Genomic DNA, 25,049 nt, shown 5'->3' with positions numbered 1-25,049 from the left:
TAAGTAACAGTAGAGAAGAAGAGAAAAATGAAGGAAGATGCGTTTTCAGCTGACGCACTTGTTTTCAAAGGAAGAAGAAAAGGAAAACAGAGAGTCCTACAAGTCCAGTTTTAATGCAACTGGTTTTGCTAAGACTCCGAATTATAATATAAATAAATGTAAATAGAAAAAGCAAACAAAATGAGAATTACTCGTATTAATGGAATCCAGCTACTACATGGATGGAGTTAATGCCTCCATGGATGAATGGCGCATTATTGGAATTGGTGGTTTAAGGACAGATGCAAAGAAGGAGCAAGAGCTGGAATATGAGGAGTGGGTCTTTCTCCGCTTATGCCTTCCCCGTGGGTGGATGGGTGCAAGAAGAATACACCTGATTCTTTGATAACAATGGAGCATGGGTGCAGCTAACCAGTGCATGGAGTTGTGCGCGGGTGGAGTGTGATCCCCACTTTAGCTGCTTGTTCTTAACCTTTCACAGCTATTTTTTATTAACAGCTTCCCTGCTCCCAAAGGAGAGCAGCAGCCACTCCAGTCAGAGCAGCACAATCCGTTTTCGTTATATCCCAGAAGCACCTAGGCAAAAGAGAATCCCTTGGTCAAAGACGGCTACTCCGCTAGCATCAGAAGTGGCCGAGACGCGCACACTGCAAGTCCCAGCATGCCATGCCCCATCCAGAGACCGGCTCCACTTGCGTACGCTTTGCCTGTGGCACACTGGGACATGCAGTCTTCGCAAGGAAAAGCCGCCGGCGTAGGCTAACGCGTTGCATGCTGGGAGTTGTAGTGGCACCTCTGCACGCGGGGCATGCCGGGATGGGTAGCTTTCGTCATTCAAACCCGCCAATGCGAAGGGCCCGCGCGGTGTGGGGGCGAGGCTGCGTTGGGAGCAGGCGGACGCGGCACGCGCGCGCGCGCTGAGCAGTGGCGGTTGGTGGCAGGCCCCGAGGCGCTATAAACGGCACAGCCAGCAAGGTAGGCCGGGCTGTCTGGGTCAGGGGAATGGCGCAAAATAGAGAGCTGGGGGGCCGGCGCGGCGGGGCCTGGGGCCTAGATTGGGCAGCCTGGTTGCGCCGCCGCGCCGGCTCGGGAGGCCGCCTCAGCCCTTTCATCGCCCCCGCAGGGGAACGATTCGCCCCGGCGAGCAAGGAGCGTGTCCAAGCCGGGCCCCGAACCCGTCTGCTCCCAGCTCCGGTCCCCGACGTTCCCCAGCTTGGGGCCGGCCCCTTTAGACTCCCTTCCTCCGCTTTGTATCCTCGAGGCTTCCCCCACAGCGAGCCACTTCCCCCGAGGCTCTCCTCACGGGGCCCCTTCCGTGTCGTGTTCCGGGCCCTTTCCTTCTGCAGCCCCCGCAGCCCATGGGGCCCTGTCTCGCTCCCCTGCAGCACATCATTGGAGCCTTGCCCTGCCGTGTCCTGGTTCCTCTGAAGCCCTTCCGCCCAGATTCCCTCCACCGGCCCCACTGCCCTAGACCCTCTTCCCTGGAGGGTCTCCTGTCAGGTTTTGCTTCCTTCCTCCCACCCCCCCCCCCCCCAGTCTTCCTCTTCTCCAAGGGGGCCTTCTCAGGTCCTGGTTCCCAACTTCTCCAAGGCTCCTTCTGCCATCCAAGCCTCCACACAGGGACCCTGGTCTGTTTCTGTCTCCTCCTAACCTCTGCATATCCCCAACCTCTATCCTATGGTGGTTACAAGCTTACTCCCATGTTTCGAGACTCCACACAAATCTATAGTCCTGGTTGTGGGTGCCTCTATCAATTTCCATACACCGTTGCCCTCTTAATTGAGCCTGGGTTGCCTGCAGGCTCCCTTAATTCCAGCTGCTGCACTTGATCACCAGTGTCATTTTGGGTGCCACCCATCCTCAGCCATTATAGGTAGCCCCACAAATCCAGTTCCCAGTCTCCACACATGCACTCACACATACATGCTCCAGGTACACTCTCACATTCTTGTCCCCTGCCTTTTCCCACAGAAGACCCCCCCTCAGTGTTGTTCCAGATGTATGGCTCTTGGGTTCTCGTCTTGGGTATCTTCTCTTTAGTCTCTGCCTCCCCTCCCATATCTCTAGTCCCAGGCAGGGCATCCCCTTCCCCTTGAACTCCAGCCTCTGCTCCCACATAGGGATGTTAGCGAGTAGTCAACTACACGATATAAGCATAAGCAAGCGGGGGAGACAGTAACTGGTGCTGGGGGTAGCCGTCTTAAAAGTCGGTTCCCCGATCACCATCTCTGTGGTGCTGCTCCTCCCCTGCTGCTTCTATCATAGGCAGCCTGGTGGCTCTTACTACATTTAAAATGCAGAGTCACAGCATCGGTGGCTCATGGAGCTGGCAGGAGCCAGGACTGCTCAGTCCCAGCTCGAGCCAGCTCCTGGAGCTATCCCTGTTGTGGCTGTGCAGAGGAGTCCTTATCGAATAATCGTGTAGTTAATACAGATTGTGTTGACTACACCATTAGCCAGATAATTGCAATTAACATCCTTACTTCCAGGGCTTGACAAGCGGCGGCGAGCCATGCTCGCCAGCTGCGCAGTTTGGCATGCACATGCGCAGACCGCTCTGCACATGTGCTGATTGTGCTGCGGTGCCGTGTTGGCTTAAAATCTACTTGCTCCAGGCAAGTAGATTGACTAATTTGTCAAGCCCTGCTTACTTTCATACCCGAAATCGCGGATGGGCCTTCTGGTTCCCAGTTTCAGTCTCTGGAGACTCCCTCCACAATTGCATCTTAGTTGCTGGCAGGCTGCCCATCCCATTAGCTGGGTATCCCCTCCTCACTTCTCTGTCTAGCGTCCGCCTTCTTGGAAGTCTTCATATACAGTCCTCAAATGCCGTCCTAGGCATGTAGCTGGGTGTTTCTCCCAGACGATACACACAGTCTCTGATTTGCATCTTAGGTGCCGAGCTGTACACGGTCCCTCTGATCCCACTGGGTGTTCTCAGTGCTGTGCAGTGTTTCACCTACAACAGCCTTCCTAAGCTCCCTTCCTCAAACAGCCTCAACATGATTTTCCATCCCCAGGAACTTTTCTACTCCCAAACAGTACATAAGCACTCACTCTGAATTTCTCCTTTTTCCACTAAATAACTCCCAGTCTTCCATTTGCCCCCTCAAAGGAATCTAAACACAAATCAGTCCCTTCCTCTGGAAATATCTATTAGTGTCCCCTACCTCTCCTGGCAAAGGATAATTCTCTAATACATTATTTGAAATCATAATGTTTTGTACATACATGTGTGTTTAGGTATTACATTTTCTTGCTGTTTCTTCATTTTCACTGAAGCATTCACAAAATCCAATCATTCCTCTATGCCTCAACAGATAAAAGTATTGCGCATTCCCTAATCACCTGGTTTTGTTATTGAAACGACTTCTTTCTTGGCTTCCTGATATCTATATATCCCATATTCAGTTTACCCAAATATAACTGCTGAAATTATCTTCATAACCCACCAATTGTATCTTGAATCTCTGATTCTTGTCAGTTAAATCAATATCGGACTATCTGACCTCCCCTTTGTTTTCTATCTACCTAACTGTCTCTCTGTTTATGTGACTGTCTATGCTATGGAAATACGCCAACAAGTTAAAATGGTCTTTGAATTTATTGGAGCAGTAGTGTTGCTTTATAAATAATGTAACTTCCTTGAAGCTTCTGAGAATGCTACCAGTGTTTGAAGCAGTTTGTGTACTGATATTTTGGTTCTTTTCCTTTAATAGACAACAAGATATTGGGCCCTTCTATTCTATCAAAGATGCTGGTCTTTGTCTCATGTTACTTTTTTAATGCCAACTCCTATGCATTTGTGTCATGCCCTTCTTTTGGTGGTTCATCATGCTACTGTTATGCATTATTTATGTTCTTCTGCAAAATGTACTTCTTCTGTAGTGCCCTTAATAAGTGAGTCTAGGATATTTACTCTTTTTTAAATACTTACTGTGGTGGGGAGGGGAAGCTAAAAGAACGCCAAAAACTTTACAACCACATCCATAATTTGCATTTGCTTAGATTGTTATGTTGCTGTAAACTTGTTTTTTTGCCTCATTCAGTCCCTATTGATTGCCACTTCTGTCTTATCAAATATTTAATCTCTGATCTGGAAGATACTTATGTATGTCATAAGAATGTAAGAAAGGCCATACTGAGTCAGGCCAGTGGTCTGTCTAACCCAGTATCCTGTCTTCTGACAATAGTCAGTGCCAGATACTTCAGAGGGAACAAAAAGAACCTGACAATTATAGAGTGATCCATCCCTGTGTTTAGGGATGTAAAATTTAAATTAATTGGCTAATTGAATAGTCGATGCAATTTGCATTGACTATTCAATTAGTTGATAAGGGCTTCTCCACCTTTGACGTGAACACTACACTTCAAAGGTGAAAGTGCCACAGGGAGCCTGGCGTCAGGCTCCACACGGTGTTTCAAAGCGGCAGCACTAATGGAGCCCGGGGTCAGCAGGGGAGTCCATAGCTGACTCTCTGCTCCATGCGGTGCTGCTGTTTTGAAATGCCACATGCAGCCTGGGCCAGTTGGGGACTGCCAGCTGGTCCTGGGCTGCACACAGCATTTCAAGGAGGCAGTGCTGCATGGAGCCTGGGGTCTGGCCTCTCCTCCATGCAGTGCTGCTGCTTTGGAAGCACCCTCTCCTACACCCTCTTCCCCCCGCTGCCTCTTTCTGATATAGGCAGCAAGGGTGGGGGGAGCGACTAGTTGACCAGCATGTCGATTATCTGATAAGCATTTTCTTATCGGATAGTCAACTAGTCATTCCCATCCCCACTTGTGTTCCAGTCCCAGCCTCTAGCAGCTGGATGTTTAAGGGGACACAGAGCATAGGGTTGTGTCCCTGATTATTTTGGCCAATAGCTCCAACATGACCTCCCTGAATTTATGTAATTCTTTTTTGAACCAGTGAGTTCAGTGCACATATTTAATGATCAAGACTCTGGGTGAGAAGCAGTTTGGGGTCAGGAACTATTCTTTTTTTATTTCTATGTAGTGCCTAGCACACATTTAGGCGCTATAAAATAATAAACAGGACTATTTTCAAAAGGATGTTTTGAACTTTTAGCTGTATTGACTATTCTGCAAACTTGCTACTTCTTACTCCAGTTAATTTTTGTAATTGCAACTAACTTTTCTATAATCTTCATTCAGATGACTGGATCAAACGAATTTAAATTAAACCAACCGCCCGAAGATGGTATCTCATCTGTAAAGTTTAGTCCTAATACGTCTCAGTTTCTCCTTGTTTCATCTTGGGATACTTCTGTTCGTCTCTATGATGTACCTGCTAACACCATGAGACTCAAGTATCAACATTCAGGAGCTGTGCTTGACTGTGCATTTTATGTAAGTGTGTCATTTTGTCTCTTAGATTCTAGTTCTATATAAAAGGTACATAGAAACTACTTTAATCTCTTAAAGTGGACAGTGATTGCTTGAAATGCAGTCAGCTTTTAAAAAGTAAAAAAAAACCATATTTGTTCCTATTGTTTTTGTGGTTCTGGTTCCCAGATTTGCTTTAAAAGGTACTGTCAGATGGCTTGCCCTTTTTGTGACTCGGATGCCAGGTGTTCTTGTGACAGGCTCCACTGAAGGGCGTGAGCCAACCCTGATCTTCCTTAGGACAGTTGACTACCTAAGGAGTTTTGTGTACACTACAGAGATTTATTGACATATAGCCACTGTTGTAATTAAACTGCTGTTGAATACTCACACTATGCCCCTTGTGTCAGTGGATGGCATGTGCGGTAGCAGCTCTTGCATTGATACAAAGGGCAGCTTACTGTAGGTAGCTATCCTACCATGCAACTGGCTGCAGGGTGCTTTGAGAAGGGTTTGACATGGCTCACGGGGACTGGCGCAACATCATAAAGTGAAGATTTCCCAATCCCATTGTTCCATAGGTATCCTACTAGATTGCAGCTGTTTTTTAGCTGCCCTAAACTGCAGCCCAGTCATCTCTATCTGAAATCATGGATCCTGCACTGATAGTGTTCAGCTGTGTCAGTTTGGGTCTAACACAAGCCTATAGAAGTGTGTGTGTTTGTGTGGGAGAGTGTGCGGTATGGAGTGCGTGTGTGTGCACACAAGACAGACACAGTATTGTGGAGTGTGTGTGTGTGTGTGTGTGTGTGTGTGTGAGAGAGAGGGAGAAGGAGGGCATGCTGTCTCTTTAAATTCTTAAAGCAACTGGGAGCAACCAATCCTAAGAGAGAAGCTGGTGCACAGATAGCTGTTGTCCCTCTAACTTCCCACCCCAGCTCAGCAGAAACTGGCTCATCAGTGAGGAGAGGGGTACACTCCATCAGCCCCTGCCTCCCTTTCCAGCTTTGTACAGCATAGGAGTCTCTTTCCTACTCTTTGTACCTGTTGCTACAATCCTATGTGAGCTTTCTTTACTGAGCTTCCTGTGGCTTTGAAAGGGGAGAGGTTCATGATGGTGTAGCTGGATGCCAGGAGGCAGAATTCAAAACAGTGAGCAGAGTGGCCACGGTGAGCACTATGGGATACCTTGTGGAGACCAGTTATGGCGAAGTAATGAATGCTAGCGCTTTGTTAATCTGACTTTGCAACTAAAAGCTGTATGCTACTTATCAAGCTGGTTGTATTTTGTCACCAAAGGAGAGCTGTCCAGGTAGGAGGAGCATAGCAGTGTATACGTCTTCATTATTTTGTCATCAAAAGCTGCCTTTTATCAACACTATTTAGTATGACCAGGCCCAGGTAACTGGAAGACATTTAACTACGGAGCACCTGGGCCTAAAAAAGGCTTTTGAGAGCTCAGTTGGGGAAGTTTCTGATGAGAAAGGACAGAGACTCTGTAGGAGGGGAGCTTCCAGAGAGCCTGAACTAGGCAAAATCTCTCCGGATAGGCAGGCCTGGGAGAGACCTTGAACAAGACTGCAAAAACTGTTGTGGCAGTGGAGAAGCCTGTGACTTTATAGCAGAAGGGCTGCTGCCACACTCCACAGTTTGTTTTGGGACTTTATCTGGTCTCTGAAGGAAGAACCTTAATGCCTTTTATTGAAGGGAGAGGTACTTCTGTAAAATAGACTTTGGCTTCTCCTCAACAAGGCTATGACAGTGATCTCGCTGAGGGGGGGAAACAAACAGGCCTCCTAAGAGCTAAATGTAACTACAAGAGGCTGTTTGGGTCGTGAAGGTGTCCCTTGTACATGAACACACCATATGTTAATAGTACCATTAGCCTTCATTGACAGTCATTTGAAGAGTCTGCATGTGTCATGAATTCAGATAAAAATGGGGAAAAAAGTTTTCTATCTAATTATATTATTTTACAGAAACGAAAGCCCTCCACCTAATCTTGTAAAACCCTTTCATTCTAAACAATTCTCAACTTGATTTTTAGAAGGTCTGAAGGATGCCATAGTCTACCCGTGTGGTAAGTTCAGGACCTTCACAACTACCCCTTCTAACAATGAATTCCCGTCTTCAGCAAGGAAGGAGGTACTTTAATGTGCCCAGGAGGTTAAGTGTGAAATTGTGCCACTTACTTAAGGTAAGAAAAGTGAACACATATGTTAAAGCAGAATTTTGTTCTTCACAGGATCCTACACATGCCTGGAGTGGAGGATTAGATCAGCAGTTGAAAATGCATGATTTGAACACGGACCAAGGTAAGATGGCTAAATGCTGTAACAGATGATTTTTAAATGAACAGATCAGAGAGGAGTTTGTTTGAATTTTAGAATAAACTAATTGAAAATAAATGAAATAGTATATGGCTGTGGTTTCTTAGATTGTGGTTATTGGCTTAAAGAATAAAAGCTGTTTGATTCATGAACCCTCTTCGTATTGAAGTGTATGTTTTAAGACACCAGTTACAGGTATAATTGGAGAAGCTCCATTTACTTTCATATATTATTACATTTTGTGAAGGTAGTAGCTATATTAAACCTTTAATTAGCCATAGACAACTCTAAGCAAAATGAACCCTGTGGTCTCAAAAGAGTTGCATAAAGTTATTTATCCACTAGCTTCATCTCATTACATTAATATGTGCACTGTGGTAATTTATATACTCTATAAAACCCTGCATTATGAAGGTTTCAAGTCAAGCACCCAAAAGTTAGGTAATGCCAGAATTAAGATTTGTGATACTAGCTTTGCCTGCAATAACCATGATTTTTTCTTTTATCTAATGTTTACATTTTCAACTCTAAAATAATGGTTTATACATTTAGTGAGTATATGCATGCATACTAGCTGTAGTGTTGATACTTGTGATAAATGCAATTTTATCATGTCCCCTTTACTGTCTCACTTAACACTCTGCTTACTAATTGGTTTCTGTGAGAGAACATTCAAACTTCAGAGCACTGTCAAACAGCTTGCCATTTTCCTTTTCCTGTCAGAAAAATGTTTATTTTCCCTTTGTCTTCCAACTGCTCTAGCTGGAGTTAGAAGAAGATGGACAATACTGAGTCCTTCTCCAAGAATGTGATTAAGATTTTATTTTTCATGGTTGCAAAGTGACACTGGAAGAGGATGGTACCCTTCTCAGTTTTCCAGAAGGACACATGCAGGGTCTTTTATTTTTGGACCTTATGTCTGAGAAGACTTTTAAAGGAACTTTACAGAAGTTTCTATAATCTTACTAGTTAGAATTTTCATTTCTGTTCAAAGACATTTAAATTATGATGACAAAGGAGCCAGGTTTTATAGGGAGAGTACCAATACAACTTTAAAACCTCATACTGTTTTTCTGTATTATCTGATAGGTAGATGTGAAATGAATTATGGCTGTTTCATTGTCACCTTTTGTTAGGAGTGCCTAATTACTCACAAGTGGCAAGCCATGAGCTAGTATGGTTGTCCCACATTTACGCTGATTAAACTTTTGTAATACACAGTCAATGGCTAAAATTTTCAAAAGACCCTAAGATTTAGGTGCTCAGCTCCCACTGAGAGTCAATCACAGTTGGGCACCTTAACTTCCCTTTATGCTTCTGAAAATCTCCACATGACTGCCTAATACCCTTAAGCTCCCTTAAATCTCAGGCAGTATCTAGACAGTCTACATTTAACGCTTTTTAAAGTGTAGTGATTACAAAGATCAGAAGACCAAGCACTCTTTAAAAGATGTCTCAGCATGCCAACACATTAGTGAATTACAGATTACAATTTTTACTTCTGGAGTATTGTTCTGCACCCTTCATTCAAGCAATTGTGGATTTTAGTGGAACTAGTACAGTTACATCTCATATATTCTCTTACAGAAAACCTAGTTGGCGCTCATGATGCTCCTATCAGATGTGTTGAATATTGTCCAGAGGTGAATGTTATGGTGACTGGAAGTTGGGATCAAACAGTCAAATTGTGGGATCCCAGAACTCCTTGCAATGCAGGAACTTTCTCTCAACCTGAGAAGGTTTGTATTTAAACAGTAACTGTTATATAAATTAATATTAACTGTATACTCTCATCTATTATATGTATATATATATATATATATAATGCATCCTGTGATTGGTTAAGAATTAATATTTTTCATGCAAGGCATTTCCTTTTAGTCAGTTTACTGGGTGAGAGGATGTCTTGCGGCACAGTCCGTAGCCCATAGGAAATGTCCTACCTTAACACTATTGCTGTTATAGGATCTGAAACTTGTGTATTATGCGACTAATGAGAAATAACCACTAAGGGCAAGTCTACACTACAGATTTACAGTAACTGCAATGAAGATGTTTTAAGATGATGGGAGAGAGCTTTCCCTTCGGGTTAATAATTCCACCTCCACCCGAGGTGATAGCTGTGTGGTGGGAGAAGCTCCGCCACAGTCATACTGCTGTCGACAGTGCTTAGGTCAGAATAACTAAGTCACTCAGGTACTGTACAATTATTCTTATTGAAGTAATTTTGTAGTACAGTCCAGGACTAAGTGGAAACATATTTTGGTGTATTGCAGTGGTCCCCAACATGGTGCCTGCGGGCGCCATGGTGCCCGCATTTGTGTGCACCCGCCAAGTGCTCGGAGCTGACCCTGCCCCGGGCGTGTGTCGCATGCACGGTGTCAGCCCCAGGTGCGCTGTGCATACGCGGCTACAGCCCATGGCGCATGGGGAGCGCCGGCCCCGGGCGAATTGGCTGCCTGCGCCCTGGGTGCGCGGCACATGGGGAGCGCCGGTCCTGGGCGTGTGGCGAATTGGCCACCCTGGCTCCAGGAACGTGTCAAATTGGCCGTCCCTCCCTCAGGCACACGGCTATGGGGGTTCTGGCCCTGGGCGCGCGGCTCCGGAGGGCGCCGGCCCCAGGCTTGCAGCGAATGGGAGGCCCTGCGGCACATGGGGTTGCTGGCCCCAGGCACGTGGCTCATGGGGGTGGCTCATGGGGGTGTGGCGTATGCGCGGCCCCGCCCCTGGGCGTGCGAGTGATCCCACCCTTTGGCACCCGGGAGCTCCAAATGGTTGGGGACCATTGGTGTATAGTGTTGTGTAGATAGTATCAGTCAATAGCTAGTCTGTGAAGATTATTATGGAAATCCTTAGTTTAAGGATTCCAGAATTTTTTCTTAGGGATGTAAAAGTTTACCTTAATGCAGGGCTACTCAACTTTGGAAGCCTTGGGGGCCACAATGATACTCACTGCAGATACTGAGGGCTGCAACTTATATGTGTTTGCAAGTACATGCAAATATATATGCAAATAGTTTCCTTCACATTGACGGGCATGAATACAAAGTTTAAGGCAAAACTAAACAACACGCAGGCCCCATTTAAGTCAGTTCTGCTGATATTAATAAAATTCAATATTTACCCGATTTTAACCCATATGCAGTACTTTTAATGAGCAATGGCAGTCCAGGAATTGAACTACCAAAACGCATATCAACAGAAGACCATTATATTGACTTGCCATTATGGAGTCTGTTCTCAGTGGAGGCCATGTTCAAAAGTCCCACCCACGAGCTGCATGTTGAGCCCTGCGTAAACCCAAACCGCACTGCGGGCCGCAAACAAACAGGCTGTGGGCCGCATACTGCCCACAGGTTCCGTATTGAGTTGCCCTCTCTTAATGGGTGAGGCTTACCGATTTCTGTTAATTGGTAGAGGCTGGGGCAGATCCCTGCCCGCCCTGGGCAGAGAGGTGCTCCAGCCCCGTGGAGCCTGCCGGAGTTGCCCCATCTATTGAGGGCTACCTGCCCCCCAACCTCTATCCCCCTCCCCCTCCATCCCCGCATGGTACCTGCTGGCTTCCTGGGAGCCGAGTACAGAGCCTGCAGTGAAGCCGCCTCTCAGGGAGGCTTCTCTGTGGGCTCTGCAGCATGTGTGAGTGTTCTGACTCTTAGCAGTTGCACGGTTACATTTTTAGCCACATTTTTACATCTCTACTTTTTTCAATACTTCTTTCATAGTCTTAGGTAAACAAATCAAATTCTTGTACGTTGAGACAAATGTAGAAAACGTACAGCTTATGGAATAGGACTGATAATACTGGCTTTGGTGAGATGTATTGAAGGATGTGTTGTACGCTCTTTCCCAAACAATTCCACCTCTCTGCCTCAGTAGCGATCTGCTACACCTCTGCATTCTGGGAGTTTTTAGAGATCCAAAGGCCCCAATAGTTTTGAATTCTGTGGTAGTTTTATAATGTGTGGAAAATTAGATGGTGGGAGAAATTAGTAATATGAAAAAAATTACTTTGTGTGAAAGTTGGGACTAAATCATTTAAATAATTTTTGTGCTAAATTGAATTTCAGCATTAGCACAGAACATCTGCTGTTGTCCCTTTTCTGTTTATTATTATACCATGTTTATAACTAGATGCTAGCTATTTTAAAGAACACTTTATGGTTTTGCATTACTATTGAATTCAACCTTTTCTTTTAGACTATACATGTTAGAGCTATCATTATGTTCTATGTTGCATCTAAATAGCTGCTATTTTTGCCACAACACAGCTGAATATTTCTGGTAAGCACTTTATTCTGAATAAAATAATTGCAATATTTCTAGTTTTTTATATATATACATAGTATATAAAGAACTATGATAAATTGCTGACAAGAATATTGTATAATGGACAGGCACCCTGAGTCAAGCTGCTTATTGGTTCAGCAAGATTCATTATGTCGCTTTTTAATACTGTCTTTGATAAATGTGTACATCTAGTCAACTGCATGACAGTGGTTGTATTTGATTTATGATTGTGAGGTGTTGTAAGAATGCTTATTATACAGGTATGACACCAGTTTGTAAAGAAGATTTAGGATGTTTAATCTTCTTAATGTGATTGTTCCTATGTATGTGAAAATTTATATTGTTTGTGTGAATGTCTGTTTATACCTGCATCACATTTTATGTAGTAGTCACAAGTGATCATTTATCTAAAATATATAACTCCTTTTGACTGTCATATAAAAGTAGACTATTCTTTTCATTATACAATTTGAAGTGGAGTAGTTTCTTGACTGGTCTATAAAACTGTTGGGACGTATTTAATCCATGTTTAAAACTGAATTTTGTTAAAATGCTTGTCCTGGCTCCTAATTTTCTGGCCCCTTTCATAGACAAAAGGCAAATGTGATTGGGCAATTTAATTTTTCTTTAGAAATTTCTGACAGATTGTAGGTAGACTGAACATTAGAGTGTCAACTCACTGAAAAGCAAGGACAGACTTCAATTATTCAAGCATGGTTTTAGAAACTAGCTAACTAGCAAGACAGCATGCCTGACTGTAGGTAGTATAGTACATAGAAGACCATGTCAGGTAGTTTAGGATCAAAGGTGGTTTTGTACAAACTTTTACAAAGCGCTGACATACAGTGTTATCAAAATTCCTTACGGTGTTAGGCAAAATTCAATAGCATCTCGAATGGTACATGAAATCAGAAAATGAAGTTGACTTTTCTATCTGTATAGCAAAACTAGATGTCAAAATTCAGCATCATAAGTGGTATATTTTTTCAGTTCTAATGAGATCCTGACAGCATGTTAGAATGTTATATATTTAGCCCATGTTAACTTGCTTTAGCAAAAGTTGGTTTTACTCCTTGCCTCTTGTTAATATTCCAGTGTCATCACACAGCTGTGGTATAGCCGGATTTTGTCCTAGCTATGCTTCGTCAGAATGCTTAATTGAATTCTGATTGCAGAATCTTTATTGGTGATGGGAGACAAAAGAAACCAAACCTGATTTTATTTTTTCTTTCAGATCCCAGATTGATTGTACACATGTGATAGTTAGAAACCCAGTCTCTTGCAAACTTAAAAGTTTCTGTTCTAAAGTTATTGAGAAAACAATAAACATGAGCCCTCATAGGATACGTCTACACTGCGGTGTTATTTTGTGATACTTCTGGTATCCCGAAATAGCTATTCTGTGTCTTGACAGCACACCCGTATTTCAAAATATCTTTCGAGATAACAGATGCACTATTCTGAAATCCCTGTAAGCCTCTTTCCATGAAGAGTGGGGGACATTTCGGAATAGTGGTTTATTTTGAAATTTGGTTCTGGATAGACAGCGCCAAATTACAAAATAAGCTATTTTGAAATGCACTTGAAATGAGCTACGCAATTTGCGTAGCTTAAATTGTGTAGCTTATTTCAAGCTATGGGTGCAGTGTAGATGCATTCATAATGTCATTTATCAGAGTAGCATTGTATTTTATGGACAGATTTTTTTTTTTTTAAAATTCAGATGTGCCAACTAGCTTTTCTCTGACTTCATTTAGAATTGTGGTTGCTCAGTCTCTCTGAAAACAGGTTTTAATATTATTTTTCTTGACAGCATACCCCTTAATGATACTATCTTTTGATTAACAAAGCTCATGTCTGAGAGCATTTTTTTAAAAAAAGAAAAATATTTGGTAGAGTACTGTGTAAATAGTCTACAGGGTTAATATTACAAGAACATAAGAATGGCCATACTGGGTCAGACCAAAGGTCTATCCAGCCTAGTATCCTGTCTGCCGACAGTGGTCAGTGCCCCAGAGGGAGTGAACCGAACAGGTAATGATCAAGTGATCTCTCCTGCCATCCATCTCCACCTTTTGACAAACAGAGGCTAGGGACACCATTCCTTACCCATCCTGGCTAATAGCCATTGATGGATTTAACTAGATAAATTCATGGAGGTTTTCTTTTAAACCTTGTTATAGTCCTAGCCTTCACAACCACCTCAGGCAAGAAGTTCCACAGGTTGACTGTGCGCTGTGTGAAGAAGAACTTCTTTTTATTTGTTTTAAACCTGCTACTCATTAATTTCATTTGGTGGCCCCTAATTCTTATATTACGGGAACAAGTAAATAACTTTTCCTTATTCACTTTCTCCACATCATGATTTTATATACTTCTGTCATATTTCCCCTTAGTCTCCCCCTTTCCAAGCGGAAAAGTCCTAGTCTCTTTAATCTCTCCTCATATGGACCTTCCAAACCCCATATCATTTTAGTTGCCCTTCTCTGAACCTTTTCTAATGCTTTTTTGAGATGAGGAGACTACATCTGTACGCAATATATTGTCAGCAGGTTTGTGCACATTATGAGTAAAGACAAGTTCCAAATTGAATAATCTTTTTTCTCTTTCAGCTATTCATAATTTTTGCAAATTACTGTTTTAGTCCGAAATTTTCTATTATGTCATGACTGACATATGTCACAGTCAGAAACTCTACACATGGGTAACAGTAGATGAAGGCAGAAATAACAAACTTGCTGGGGGTGGATCTTACTGAGATAAGAAATAAGATAATTTGAATAACATTGATTATAGTCTTAAATGTGATATGTACATAGTAGCTAAATTCCAGTACAGCATTCAATGCTATAATATAAAAGTTGCATTTAAATTTATACACTCGGGCTTGGAGTTGAGGCAGTATTTGCAATTTTATGCTTTGCACTACCAGTTCAGCTATGCTCCTACAGATTATTGCAATTCATCCAGCATTTAAACTACAGGCTGAAAAAAAATGTATAGCTTTACTTAATTGCAGAGGTCCATCTGCTTTTTAATTGGACTGATTTTTGGTTAATTCATCACTTGATGATAAAATGTGGATATCCAGGCTAATTGAAGTGGTGTGTTGTAATATTTGTGTAAACTTCTTTTGAAAAGGTGTACACTCTCTCTGTGTCTGGAGATAGACTTATTGTGGGAACTGCAGGTCGGAGAGTTTTAGTATGGGATTTGCGGAACATGGGTTATGTCCAGCAAAGAAGAGAGTCAAGTCTGAAGTATCAGACCCGTTGCATCAGAGCATTCCCAAACAAACAGGTATGCATGACACACAGTAACTGTACCCCTGATTCAAATAACTTAATCTTCTGTAGCAAAAAAATGGATTTGTGTTGATTTCTTACTTAGCTCAGTAGACTGATGTTTTTATACTAATTTATAAATTATTTAACTTGAAGAATTCATAGTTGATCTTTTAAAATTAATGACAGATTTTGAGCTGCTTGTTCCATGTTCTTTTTTTTTCTTTTTTTAAATGGTGTGGCTTAAAAATGTTTGCTTTAAAAAGCCCTAACCTTTTTTTCTTTGATATTCTCACTCTTCTCTTTCTCTTCCCCTTCTCCATTTAAGCATCCTTTTCTAAAAAGGTGCTAGTTAATGCACCAGAACACTGACAAGTAAGTCATTTCACAATAGCAAAAGAGGCAGAGAGAGAAGATAAGACTTACTTTTGCTGTGTAACTTTTAGGCATCTATACTATCAGGTTCTCAAGAGGTGCTTCATTCTGCAACAGTAGTGTGGCCTGGCCTATAGATAAGTGTAGTATCATGCAACATATTTAATTAAAAATTACAACTTGGTCCATTACTATTTTGACCCCTTGCTCTGCTGGGCTCCTTCTAGAGCAGGGGTCTCAAACTCCTGGCCCATGGTCTATCCCCAGCTAGTGTAAGTTTGCAATCTTGCCCCAAAGGGGGGGTGGGAGCTGTCCATTACCATCCCAAGTCCCACACTTTCCTGCCATTACCCCGCTCTCTTCCCTCATGGCACCCTTTCCCCGAAGACGTGGCTTTGGGGATTGTGGGGGGAGGGGCTAGCACCACAACAGTGGTCAGACCCCCTACATTTCCTGTGGTGGCGGGAGCCACGGACAAGTAGGTGCGCCCATTGAATGTGCTCTGCTTCCCCAAGGTTCCTGCTGCTGAGAGAAGTGCATGTGGTCCTATCTCTGCTGTCACACTGTGTCAGGCTCCTTGGTGGTTGACAAAACTGCATCCTTAGGGGACAGGTGACATGGGGGGAGTGAGCAAAGTGATGATAGGAAGGGGCAGGACTTGGGAAATGATAATGGATAGTATCCTGCCCCCAGGAAAGATTGAGCAATTACTCCAACTAGGGATGATGCGTGGGCCAGGAGTTTTGAGACCCCTGTTCTAGAGCAGTGTTTCTCAACTTTTTTTTTATAAAGTACCCCTTTAAAATACTAAGTACCCCCAATACCTACAGTTTTCAGACACACACAATTTTTTGTACCATTACAACACATTTGTTTAAACAACTTAATCATAGCTGGGTGGGCAGTGAAATTTTTGGGTGTAAAAAGTACAAAAATAATAAAGCACTGTAAAACTTAAAACAAAAATTCAGTTTTCTCCAAATTTCAGTTGTGTTGAAGTACCCCCCCCCCCCCAGACTTCTCTCAAGTGCTCTTGAGGGTACTTGTACCACTGGTTGAGAAACACTGTTCTAGAGTCTCTGAAGGCCATGCATTATTAACCAGAGTGAATTGAATAAGAACAATTAAGGTCATCTTTCCGTCCATCATTCCCTTCCCAAGGGTTTAATGTGGTGCCTCTGCAATGCTCCTGTAGTGGAAACATGGAACATTTTGGAACAAATTTTTCAGGTGTAGGTAGTAAGAGCTGGCATGCAGTGGGTGGCCTAGTTTTATTCATTCTAGAGTTAGAGTGTGTAGAAAGCTATATCTGTTCCATCTCTGATACTTGTAGTGGTGCTGTATTTACAATACTTCAGACAGTACTGTTGTCAGGGATTTGAATATTGCTTTTGGTAAACATTATTTTCCTATTTCTGAGAAACTTGTACATTAAACTCATGGCCAGGTTACAGTAAAAAGAGCTCTTTAAAATTGCTGTGTGCCAGTACAAAGGTAAAGAAGCAGCTGCTTTTTTATAGTGCAAGTTGTCTACCAAAATTATTATATTCTAATGTATTTTATGTATTTAGTCGAATGAGTTGCTAATATTATAATGTGAACTACTTTTAATGTAATAATGTACTGGAAATATCTGTCATCCTGTGAACTTCTGTGATAGTTGTGGGATGCTTGGGGCAGGTGGCCATATATGAAATGTGCAAGAATGTAACTTGCTGACCACGTCTTGTGTGAAGTCAGAAGTGTGATTTGGGCCTGTGGGGAACAATTCTAGACTCTCAAAGCTTTTATATGAGGTACAGTTTAAGGTTGCAGGAAACCTTTTTTTCCTGTGACTTTTTTATTATTGTATGGCTGGGTCTTGAGTTGAAGATTAGGGAACCATAAATATAAAAGTAAATATTCATAAATTTTTGTAAAAAGCGTTTCTTGTGTTTAATTTTAGATTTAATCATAGTTAACAAAACTTCTGTATATAATTCTGACAGTAGGTGTATTTTTTTTTTTGGTAGGGTTATGTTTTAAGCTCTATTGAAGGCCGTGTTGCAGTAGAATATTTGGATCCAAGTCCTGAAATACAGAAGAAGAAGTATGCATTCAAGTGTCATAGATTAAAGGAGAATAATATTGAGCAGATTTATCCAGTTAATGCCATTTCTTTCCATAATGTCCATAACACATTTGCTACAGGTACAGGCGATACTTATGTTGTATAATTTTACTGGTACGATTGATGTTTAAATACTTCTAGTTCTTGATAGGCTTCAGTTAAGTGTCTTGTTTCTGCTGTTATTGGAACACTTAATACACTATACTTAATACTTTAAACAAGATTTTGTATTTTTTCTTTTGGTACAGTGGGATCTAAATTTAACAGGTTTATTTCTTTAACACATTAATTGTGGACTGTTCTTTGTTACAAAACTGCTTTTATAGCTCTGTGGGCAACTGCAAAATAATTAATTATAATGTTTGTCATTATCTAGTTGCATTAAATGTTGTAATGGCTTGGTTTTCTTCCAGTTTCAGTATCTTAACTCTTTTTTTCCCCAAAATCGATTTGTAGGTGGCTCTGATGGATTTGTAAACATTTGGGATCCCTTTAACAAGAAACGACTATGCCAGTTCCACCGGTATCCCACCAGCATAGCATCGCTTGCCTTCAGTAATGATGGAACCACCCTTGCAATAGCATCATCATATATGTATGAAATGGATGACATTGAACATCCTGAAGATGGTATCTTCATTCGCCAAGTGACAGATGCAGAAACAAAACCCAAGTGAGTCTGCTTCACCTGTATTTGAACCTTTTCTAGCATTCATCCCAGGATTTATTAATTTTCCTAAAGCCATGAATAGCATTATTGATGCCTACTAGATAGTGCAGCTTGACAGTAGGGCTGGAGTTGATTTTATCTTGTTCTCCCAAGCTTTCAATATCCGTAGGTTGATAGATGTCTGATGGCTAAAATTGTGTCTAGTTTTGTAACAGAAGAATGTCAAACTCCAATTCTTTTTGAATAAGCACCTTTATTTGAAGCTATGGAGTTATTGCTAACTCACTTCAAAATTAAGCTGAAGAATAATTCAAAAACAGCAAACCTTGCACAAATGATCTTTAAGACTTTGAACTATTCATCGTTTCTTTACACACCGATAGTACATCTAACATTTCCCCTTTAAAGCAAATGCAATGAACGGGTTCTAGGAAAAGCATAAAATCATTTAAAGGGGTCCCTATCCTCTTACCTCAGAGAATACCGTATATTCCGGCGTACAAGACGACCTCTGAAGTTAAAAAACATCCCCCAAAAATCGGGGGTCGTCTTGTACGCCGGATGCCCCTCCGCCGGAGCCCCTCCGCGGCTTTGAAAGCTTCGGGGGAAGCCGGCGGGGGGGCATCCCAGGCGCGCATGGGCTGCCCCCCCGCCGGAGCCCCTCCGCGGCTTTGAAAGCCACGGGGGAAGCCAGCGGGGGGGCATCCCAGGCGCGCATGGGCTGCCCCCCCGCCGGAGCCCCTCCGCGGCTTTGAAAGCCACGGGGGAAGCCGGCGGGGGGGCATCCCAGGCGCGCATGGGCTGCCCCCCCGCCGGAGCCCCTCCGCGGCTTTGAAAGCCTCGGGGGAAGCCGGCGGCGGGGCATCCCAGGCGCGCATGGGCTGCCCCCCCGCCGGAGCCCCTCCGCGGCTTTGAAAGCCTCGAGGGAAGCCGGCGGCGGGGCATCCCAGGCGCGCATGGGCTGCCCCCCCTCCGGAGCCCGGCAGCGCGGAGGGGCTCCGGCGGGGGGGCAGCCCATGCGCGCCTGGGATGCCCCGCCGCCGGCTTCCCCCGAGGCTTTCAAAGCCCCGGAGGGGCTCCGGCGGAGGGGGGGGGGGGGCAGCCCAGGCGCTCCTGGCGGCTTTGCTCCCGGTGCCTCTGGTCTGCTGGGGACCATCTCCAGCAGACCAGGGACACCGGGAGCAAAGAAGGCGGAGGGGCGCTGGGGTATAAGATGAAACCCTATCTTTTAATTAAAAAGATAGGGGGTCGTCTTATACGCCCAGTCGCCCTATACGCTGGAAAATACGGTAATCTCTATATTTGGAATATTTAGCCCTTTGACAACCAAGACTGTGCCACCATATCTGGATAAGGGAAAACAATGTTTTTGGTGCCAGACAGAATGAGCTTTTAATTCCCATGTGAAAGAACGCTGAATGGAAAAACTGACATCATAATACATCATCAGAATTGTATATGGAATAACCTCTGTATTTTACGTGATCTGGCACTGGGTTCAATGCACAGGATTAACAATCTGGATATTATAAAGCTTGACAGGGTTTGTTACTGCTCACTAGACTTTGCTTTTCTAAATCTTGAACTCTCTATTTATGTTTTAAGCATTTGGGTTTGGAAATAACTATTCTACTTATTTGGGGGGAGCCGCTCCCCAGAGTTTTGGACCTTTTAATTGTAATAAAACACATACTCTTAAGGTTCAACCAATATTGCATCTCACTCTGGAGCAGATTCTCTGACATTGTTCTTTTTCAATGCACTGCTGCATCGGTTGTCATGTGATGATGAGCTAGTTTTAAAACATAATTCTATGGTTATTTAATTACACTGCTGGTGGTAGAACACTAGAATAACCATCAGAGTGTCTGGAGTGGCTCATAAATCTGGGTGCCTACCTTAGGGCAGTTTGTCAAGCAGTGCACAAACCCCAGACCAGTTATCTGTTCCATACTTAGATTTCACCAACCAAATATCAATTGGGAAATCCTCAAGTACGATAACCACCACAGTGTGGAGTTACAGACTACTCTGGGGCACCCCAGATTCTTACCTTGTCACCCAGTCAAGCCAGCTTGTGTGAAATGTTTTTTTAATACCAAAAATCACAATAATATTCAGGTTACTTTCAGTCCCAGAGAACCAGTTACTTTATTTTAGTTGTACCTTAGACCTCTCACCAAAGACAGATTGTAACCAGTCCTATAATAAACTAAGGATTTATTAACTAAGAAAAAAGAAATCAGCAATGTACATGGTTAAAACAGGTAAAAGATGTACAAATTAGTCTTAGGTTCCAAAAAGTGATCAAAGCTGCTTTAATATGCAAATTCTGTGTATCATTTAGGGCTAAGCAGCTTGGGGATCCCTTCCTTATGCCTTCTCCAAATTCCAAGCAGCATAATCAAGAATGTTTTCTTTCTAGTCAAGAATGTTTATTCTCTTCTCCCAAAGTTCAAACTGTAATAGCAGGAGGGTTTGTACATGTCCTCACTTCATGGGTTTGGCAGGAGCATTCAACAGTCTTTTGCCTACTGATGTTACATAGTCTATAGGTCTTTTGTTGGATGGAAGATAACACTGCTTATGGTAGCCTCTTTTTTTTTTTTTTTTTAAACTACATAACTGTAAGGTGAAACGAAAATTTCGAGGCTTGCAGTGGTTGGAGCTCTTTTCAGCTATTTCTCTCCATTGGTGGCTGTGGTTGCTAATTCTGTAGATGCTTCATTTTGCCTAATGAGGAGGTTAATCTACAATTAAACAATATTTCCTCTTGGCCCTCCATTATTTTCTGAAACAGATGGTTCATCGTTTCCTGGGCTGTTAAACTCAGTGAGGTTAAGGTTAGACTCATGGGAATCAGCTAGTTTTGAATCTTATTAGGCTGTAGAAGGAAAACTAATCAGAATACTCCTTAATATCATTTTGTGGCTGCAAACAATTATTTATTAGTAAACAATTGATCCCAGAAGGGCAAATTGTTTGAGTCAGTAATGAGCTGAGAAAAGACAGAGCATATCTGTGTATTTGGAAAATAATTGTAACGTAATTGCAATGCATTTAGACAGGCATCTATTTGGACCTGTTTCTATCTTTAAATGAATTTCTGAAAACATTAACAAGGTTTATATGCTTTTCTGACATTTATAAGTTGCTTGTGCCAAACTTAGAACAGCTATCTGGTGACTAAGAATGAATTTTTAGTACAGAATAATGTAGTGTGAATGTCATATCAATATTTGCTCCTAACCTAAAGCACTTTTCCTACTTCTCTGCCTAATAGCTTTAGTTAGTGCTTTTTGTTACTTTTTTTTCTTTTTTCAGGTTAATGTGTTTTTCTTTTTTCAGGTTAATGCAGAATAATGTCTTTTAAACAAAAGATATTTGGGAGTTTTTTGACTTGCTGACAATTAACTACATATTTTTGGTAGTTAAAATAGCTAGTAGTAAAATGGCTGTCCTGTCTGTGCTGTTTTGGATTAATACAATTTTTATTTTGTATAGAAATTTTAGTTGAAGATATGAATGCTTTAAAATTTTAAAGGTCATTTGTTAAAACATATTTCCTTTATTTCAGGTCTACTTAAGATTCTTACAAAAAGTTTCATCTCTTTTCTTTATGAAAACCTTGCTTACCTGCTCCTAACCTGAAATGGTGATAAAGGATAACTTTGGGAAAAACAAGTTTTTGTAGTGCTATTGTTTTTTTATTAAAAAACCTTGTGTATTTGTGTACTTCACTATGCTATACTCTATTGATGTTATTTAGAATGTCAATGAATCAATGTTTCCTTCAACCACAATCTGAAATGTAAATTAGTTCTTTCCTGTAAAGCAAACTTATCGCATTTTGTAATATTTTTAACTCTGGGAACCTCTAGTGATCTCTGAATTGCTCAATAAATCTCTTTCAAAAACCTTATCTGTAAATGAACTGGGTAGTAATTTTCATATTCTCTGAAAAGCCTTGAAGCAGTGTCATTTTCAGAATAGCTCATTGGACGTGAATTGTTAGGGCATGAGCTGTGACAAATCACCGTTAACCCCCACCCCCACCCGCCACATCAAATAAAATGGGGCTACATACCTCTTGGGAATGTTGTATATTCAGTCATTGTTCTTACAATGCTTGGAAAGTTATAATGTATAAGTTAGGCTAGACTGTAGTGACAACTTAATGACTAGTGCAGAAAGTTTCACATTTGAAGAAAAGCAAAAGTTATCTGAAGTACATGAACTTCGGATAGTGCTTCAGTTTCTTCAGGTTCACAGAAAAACCTGAAATCGGTTATGCTTTCGCATAGTTGAGGGTGGAGAAAGGGATGTTGGCGAGGCCTCGTACTGTGGCTTTTGTTATAGCAGTGTGTCCTGCTCTTGGTTGCAGGGCACCAAGACGACACCCCCCCCCCCCCCCCGAAAGCACCCAGAACAGCACAAGAAACACAGAGAAAGGAAACTTACAAGAATGAAAATGCAGCTCTTCCAAAGAGAGCCCTTTTCTGCTCAGGGATACATGTTTACATGTGGTGGGAGGCGGAAGCCAGTGCTTGCAGGGAGCCAGCTTTTCTCCCATTCTCACCCACGCCTCGTGCTGCTGCCTCTGAATGAGAGGCAGCAGCTCAGGGGGGAAGGTGGCTCCACGGGAGCACTTGCCTGTCTCTCCTGCACTGCTGCTTCAGTGGGATGCAGGTGCTAGAGCGGGAGGGCAGGCGGCTCCGTGACAGCAGGTTTAAAAACTGGCTCCCTGCACATACAGACCCCCACCTGCCCCTCCACAGTTGGGTCAGTGGGAGCTGGTACACGTGGGAAGCCAGCTCCCACATGCGCTGACGCTTACCTCCTGCCCCCCACTGCCTCTGATGCAGAGGCAGCAGGGGTGGTTGATGCGTGTAACTGAGAGGGTTAACTGATGAGCTCAGACTTACCGGTACTCGAATACACCTTCGCATCTCTAGTTTGCATATTTATCTTCCAGATCATATTTTGACTTAGAGAAATATCTTTTTCTAGCTCTGAATACTCAAGTGTCAGGAAGGTTTAGCTAACCTCTTTCAGTTTAATCAGTGACAGGATTCTTTAGTCTATATAGTCACAAAACAATGGCAATATTAGATCAGACTATCTGTTCACCCAGACCAAATATTCTGTCTTTAACAATGGCTAATGCCAAATACTTTGAATGTACAAGGCTACGTCTAAACTGCAGGCTTCTTTCAGAAGATTATTTTCTGGAAGAGATCTTCGAAAAATCTTCTTCTGAAAGAGAGTGTCCACGCTGCCAAAGTGTATCGAAAAAGCGATCTGCTTTTTCAAAAGATAGCGTCCATTCAGTGTGGACGCTATCTTGCATTTAAGCTGTGATTACTATGGGTGGAGTGGCCACCAGGGCACCTGTGCTTTTTCCTCTTTCCTCTTCTTTCAAAAGAACTCCCTTTTCCCTGTCCACACATGACTTTCTGAAAGAGCTCTTTTGGAAAAAGGCTTATTCCTCGCAGAAAGACGTTTACTGGTGTTGGAAAACCCCCTTTGTTCTTTTGATTTTTTTCGAAAGAACACGATTGCAGTGTGGATGTAAGTGAAGGTTTTTTTGGAAAAATGGTCATTTTTCTGAAAAAACTCTGTAGTGTAGACATAGCTCAAGAGACCTGCAGTGGACATAGAATAATTGCTGATCATGTCCAAGCTAGAATAGAATAATTGTTAATTCCACATAGCTTATTTGGCAATGCAGACTAATAGTAATAAAATGTGGTTAAAAATTTAGTTTAGACAGTGAAGCAAGCAAAAATAGTGCGCACACGAAAATTAATATTGAAGTGCCATTTTGATAAATCAGATTTTTTCCCTCATTAAAATAGCTCTCTTTTTTTTTTTTTTTTTTTTTTTTAAACTTGGTGACATTTACAATGGCTAATTTGCCACTCAGGACTTTGGGTAACTCCAAATTCTGTGTTCCTATCTGCATGCCATCCTTAAAGTTACTTACCTATAGCAGAAGTTCAGATGTTTAATCTACTGAAATATGTCTGAATACTTTCTATGCTAGTTTTGCTTTTGATTCTTGCAACTTTTTAAAGGAAAATCTCTAGTAAGCTAACTAGTGAGTAGAGATTTCTGTATGGCAAAGATGAAACACTGTACTTTTACTTTACAGAAAGCAGTGAGTTTTGATACTGGCTATTTAAATAATTGAAATGTTTTGGTATTAAACTTCCTATTTAATGAAAAATACTAAAAATACAACTTATAATTAAAGTGCTAGTGGCAGCATAGTGTCATGGGGCTGCAATAATGATCAAACCTATTGCACGTAAGTCCCTAGCTGTTGAATGAGTGCACTTGTCTCCAAGGGTGCCTTTTTGGGAGTGCGAGGTGTGTGTGTATGTCGGGGAGCAGCCATCTGTATGGGATGTGGCTTGCTTTTCTTTCTGGTCCCCTGCCGATAAGGGAGCAAGGGGAAAGTACTTGGATTCCATGAATTACTCCTCTGCCCCATCCCTTCACCAGCCAGGAGTGAGAGGCATGCATGGAATCCAAGTACTTTTCCCCTCACTCCCTTATTAGGGGAATGGGAAGAAAAGCTATGTCCTGGCTGCTTGGCCCCCTGCTTCCCTGAAACTGTGCCCTGACTTTTCTGGCCTCTGTTCCACATGTGCTGCTTGAGA

The 25,049-nt window shown here is 42.4% G+C and overlaps 1 protein-coding gene across 2 annotated transcripts; it reads left to right on the top strand.

Annotated features, from left to right (window-relative positions):
• The first annotated feature begins 819 nt into the window (after nucleotides 1-819).
• On the top strand, nucleotides 820-22,306 carry BUB3 (BUB3 mitotic checkpoint protein). Of its 2 annotated transcripts, XM_075935317.1 has the most exons (8): nucleotides 820-975; nucleotides 5,158-5,352; nucleotides 7,574-7,643; nucleotides 9,246-9,397; nucleotides 15,087-15,245; nucleotides 17,617-17,794; nucleotides 18,171-18,387; nucleotides 21,962-22,306. In XM_075935317.1, the coding sequence occupies exons 2-8, from the start codon at nucleotides 5,158-5,160 to the stop codon at nucleotides 21,969-21,971; spliced, it is 981 nt and encodes a 326-aa protein (XP_075791432.1). In that variant the 5' UTR covers nucleotides 820-975; the 3' UTR covers nucleotides 21,972-22,306. The 2 variants fall into 2 exon arrangements, with proteins under 2 accessions (XP_075791432.1, XP_075791433.1); XM_075935318.1 differs by lacking the exon at nucleotides 21,962-22,306 and having other exon boundaries at nucleotides 18,171-18,391.
• Nucleotides 22,307-25,049: the final 2,743 nt, after the last annotated feature.

The sequence above is a fragment of the Pelodiscus sinensis genome, chromosome 8 (assembly GCF_049634645.1).
Source record: "Pelodiscus sinensis isolate JC-2024 chromosome 8, ASM4963464v1, whole genome shotgun sequence".
NCBI classification, from domain to species: Eukaryota; Metazoa; Chordata; order Testudines; family Trionychidae; genus Pelodiscus; species Pelodiscus sinensis.
This window is presented reverse-complemented; position numbering and strand designations above follow the sequence as displayed.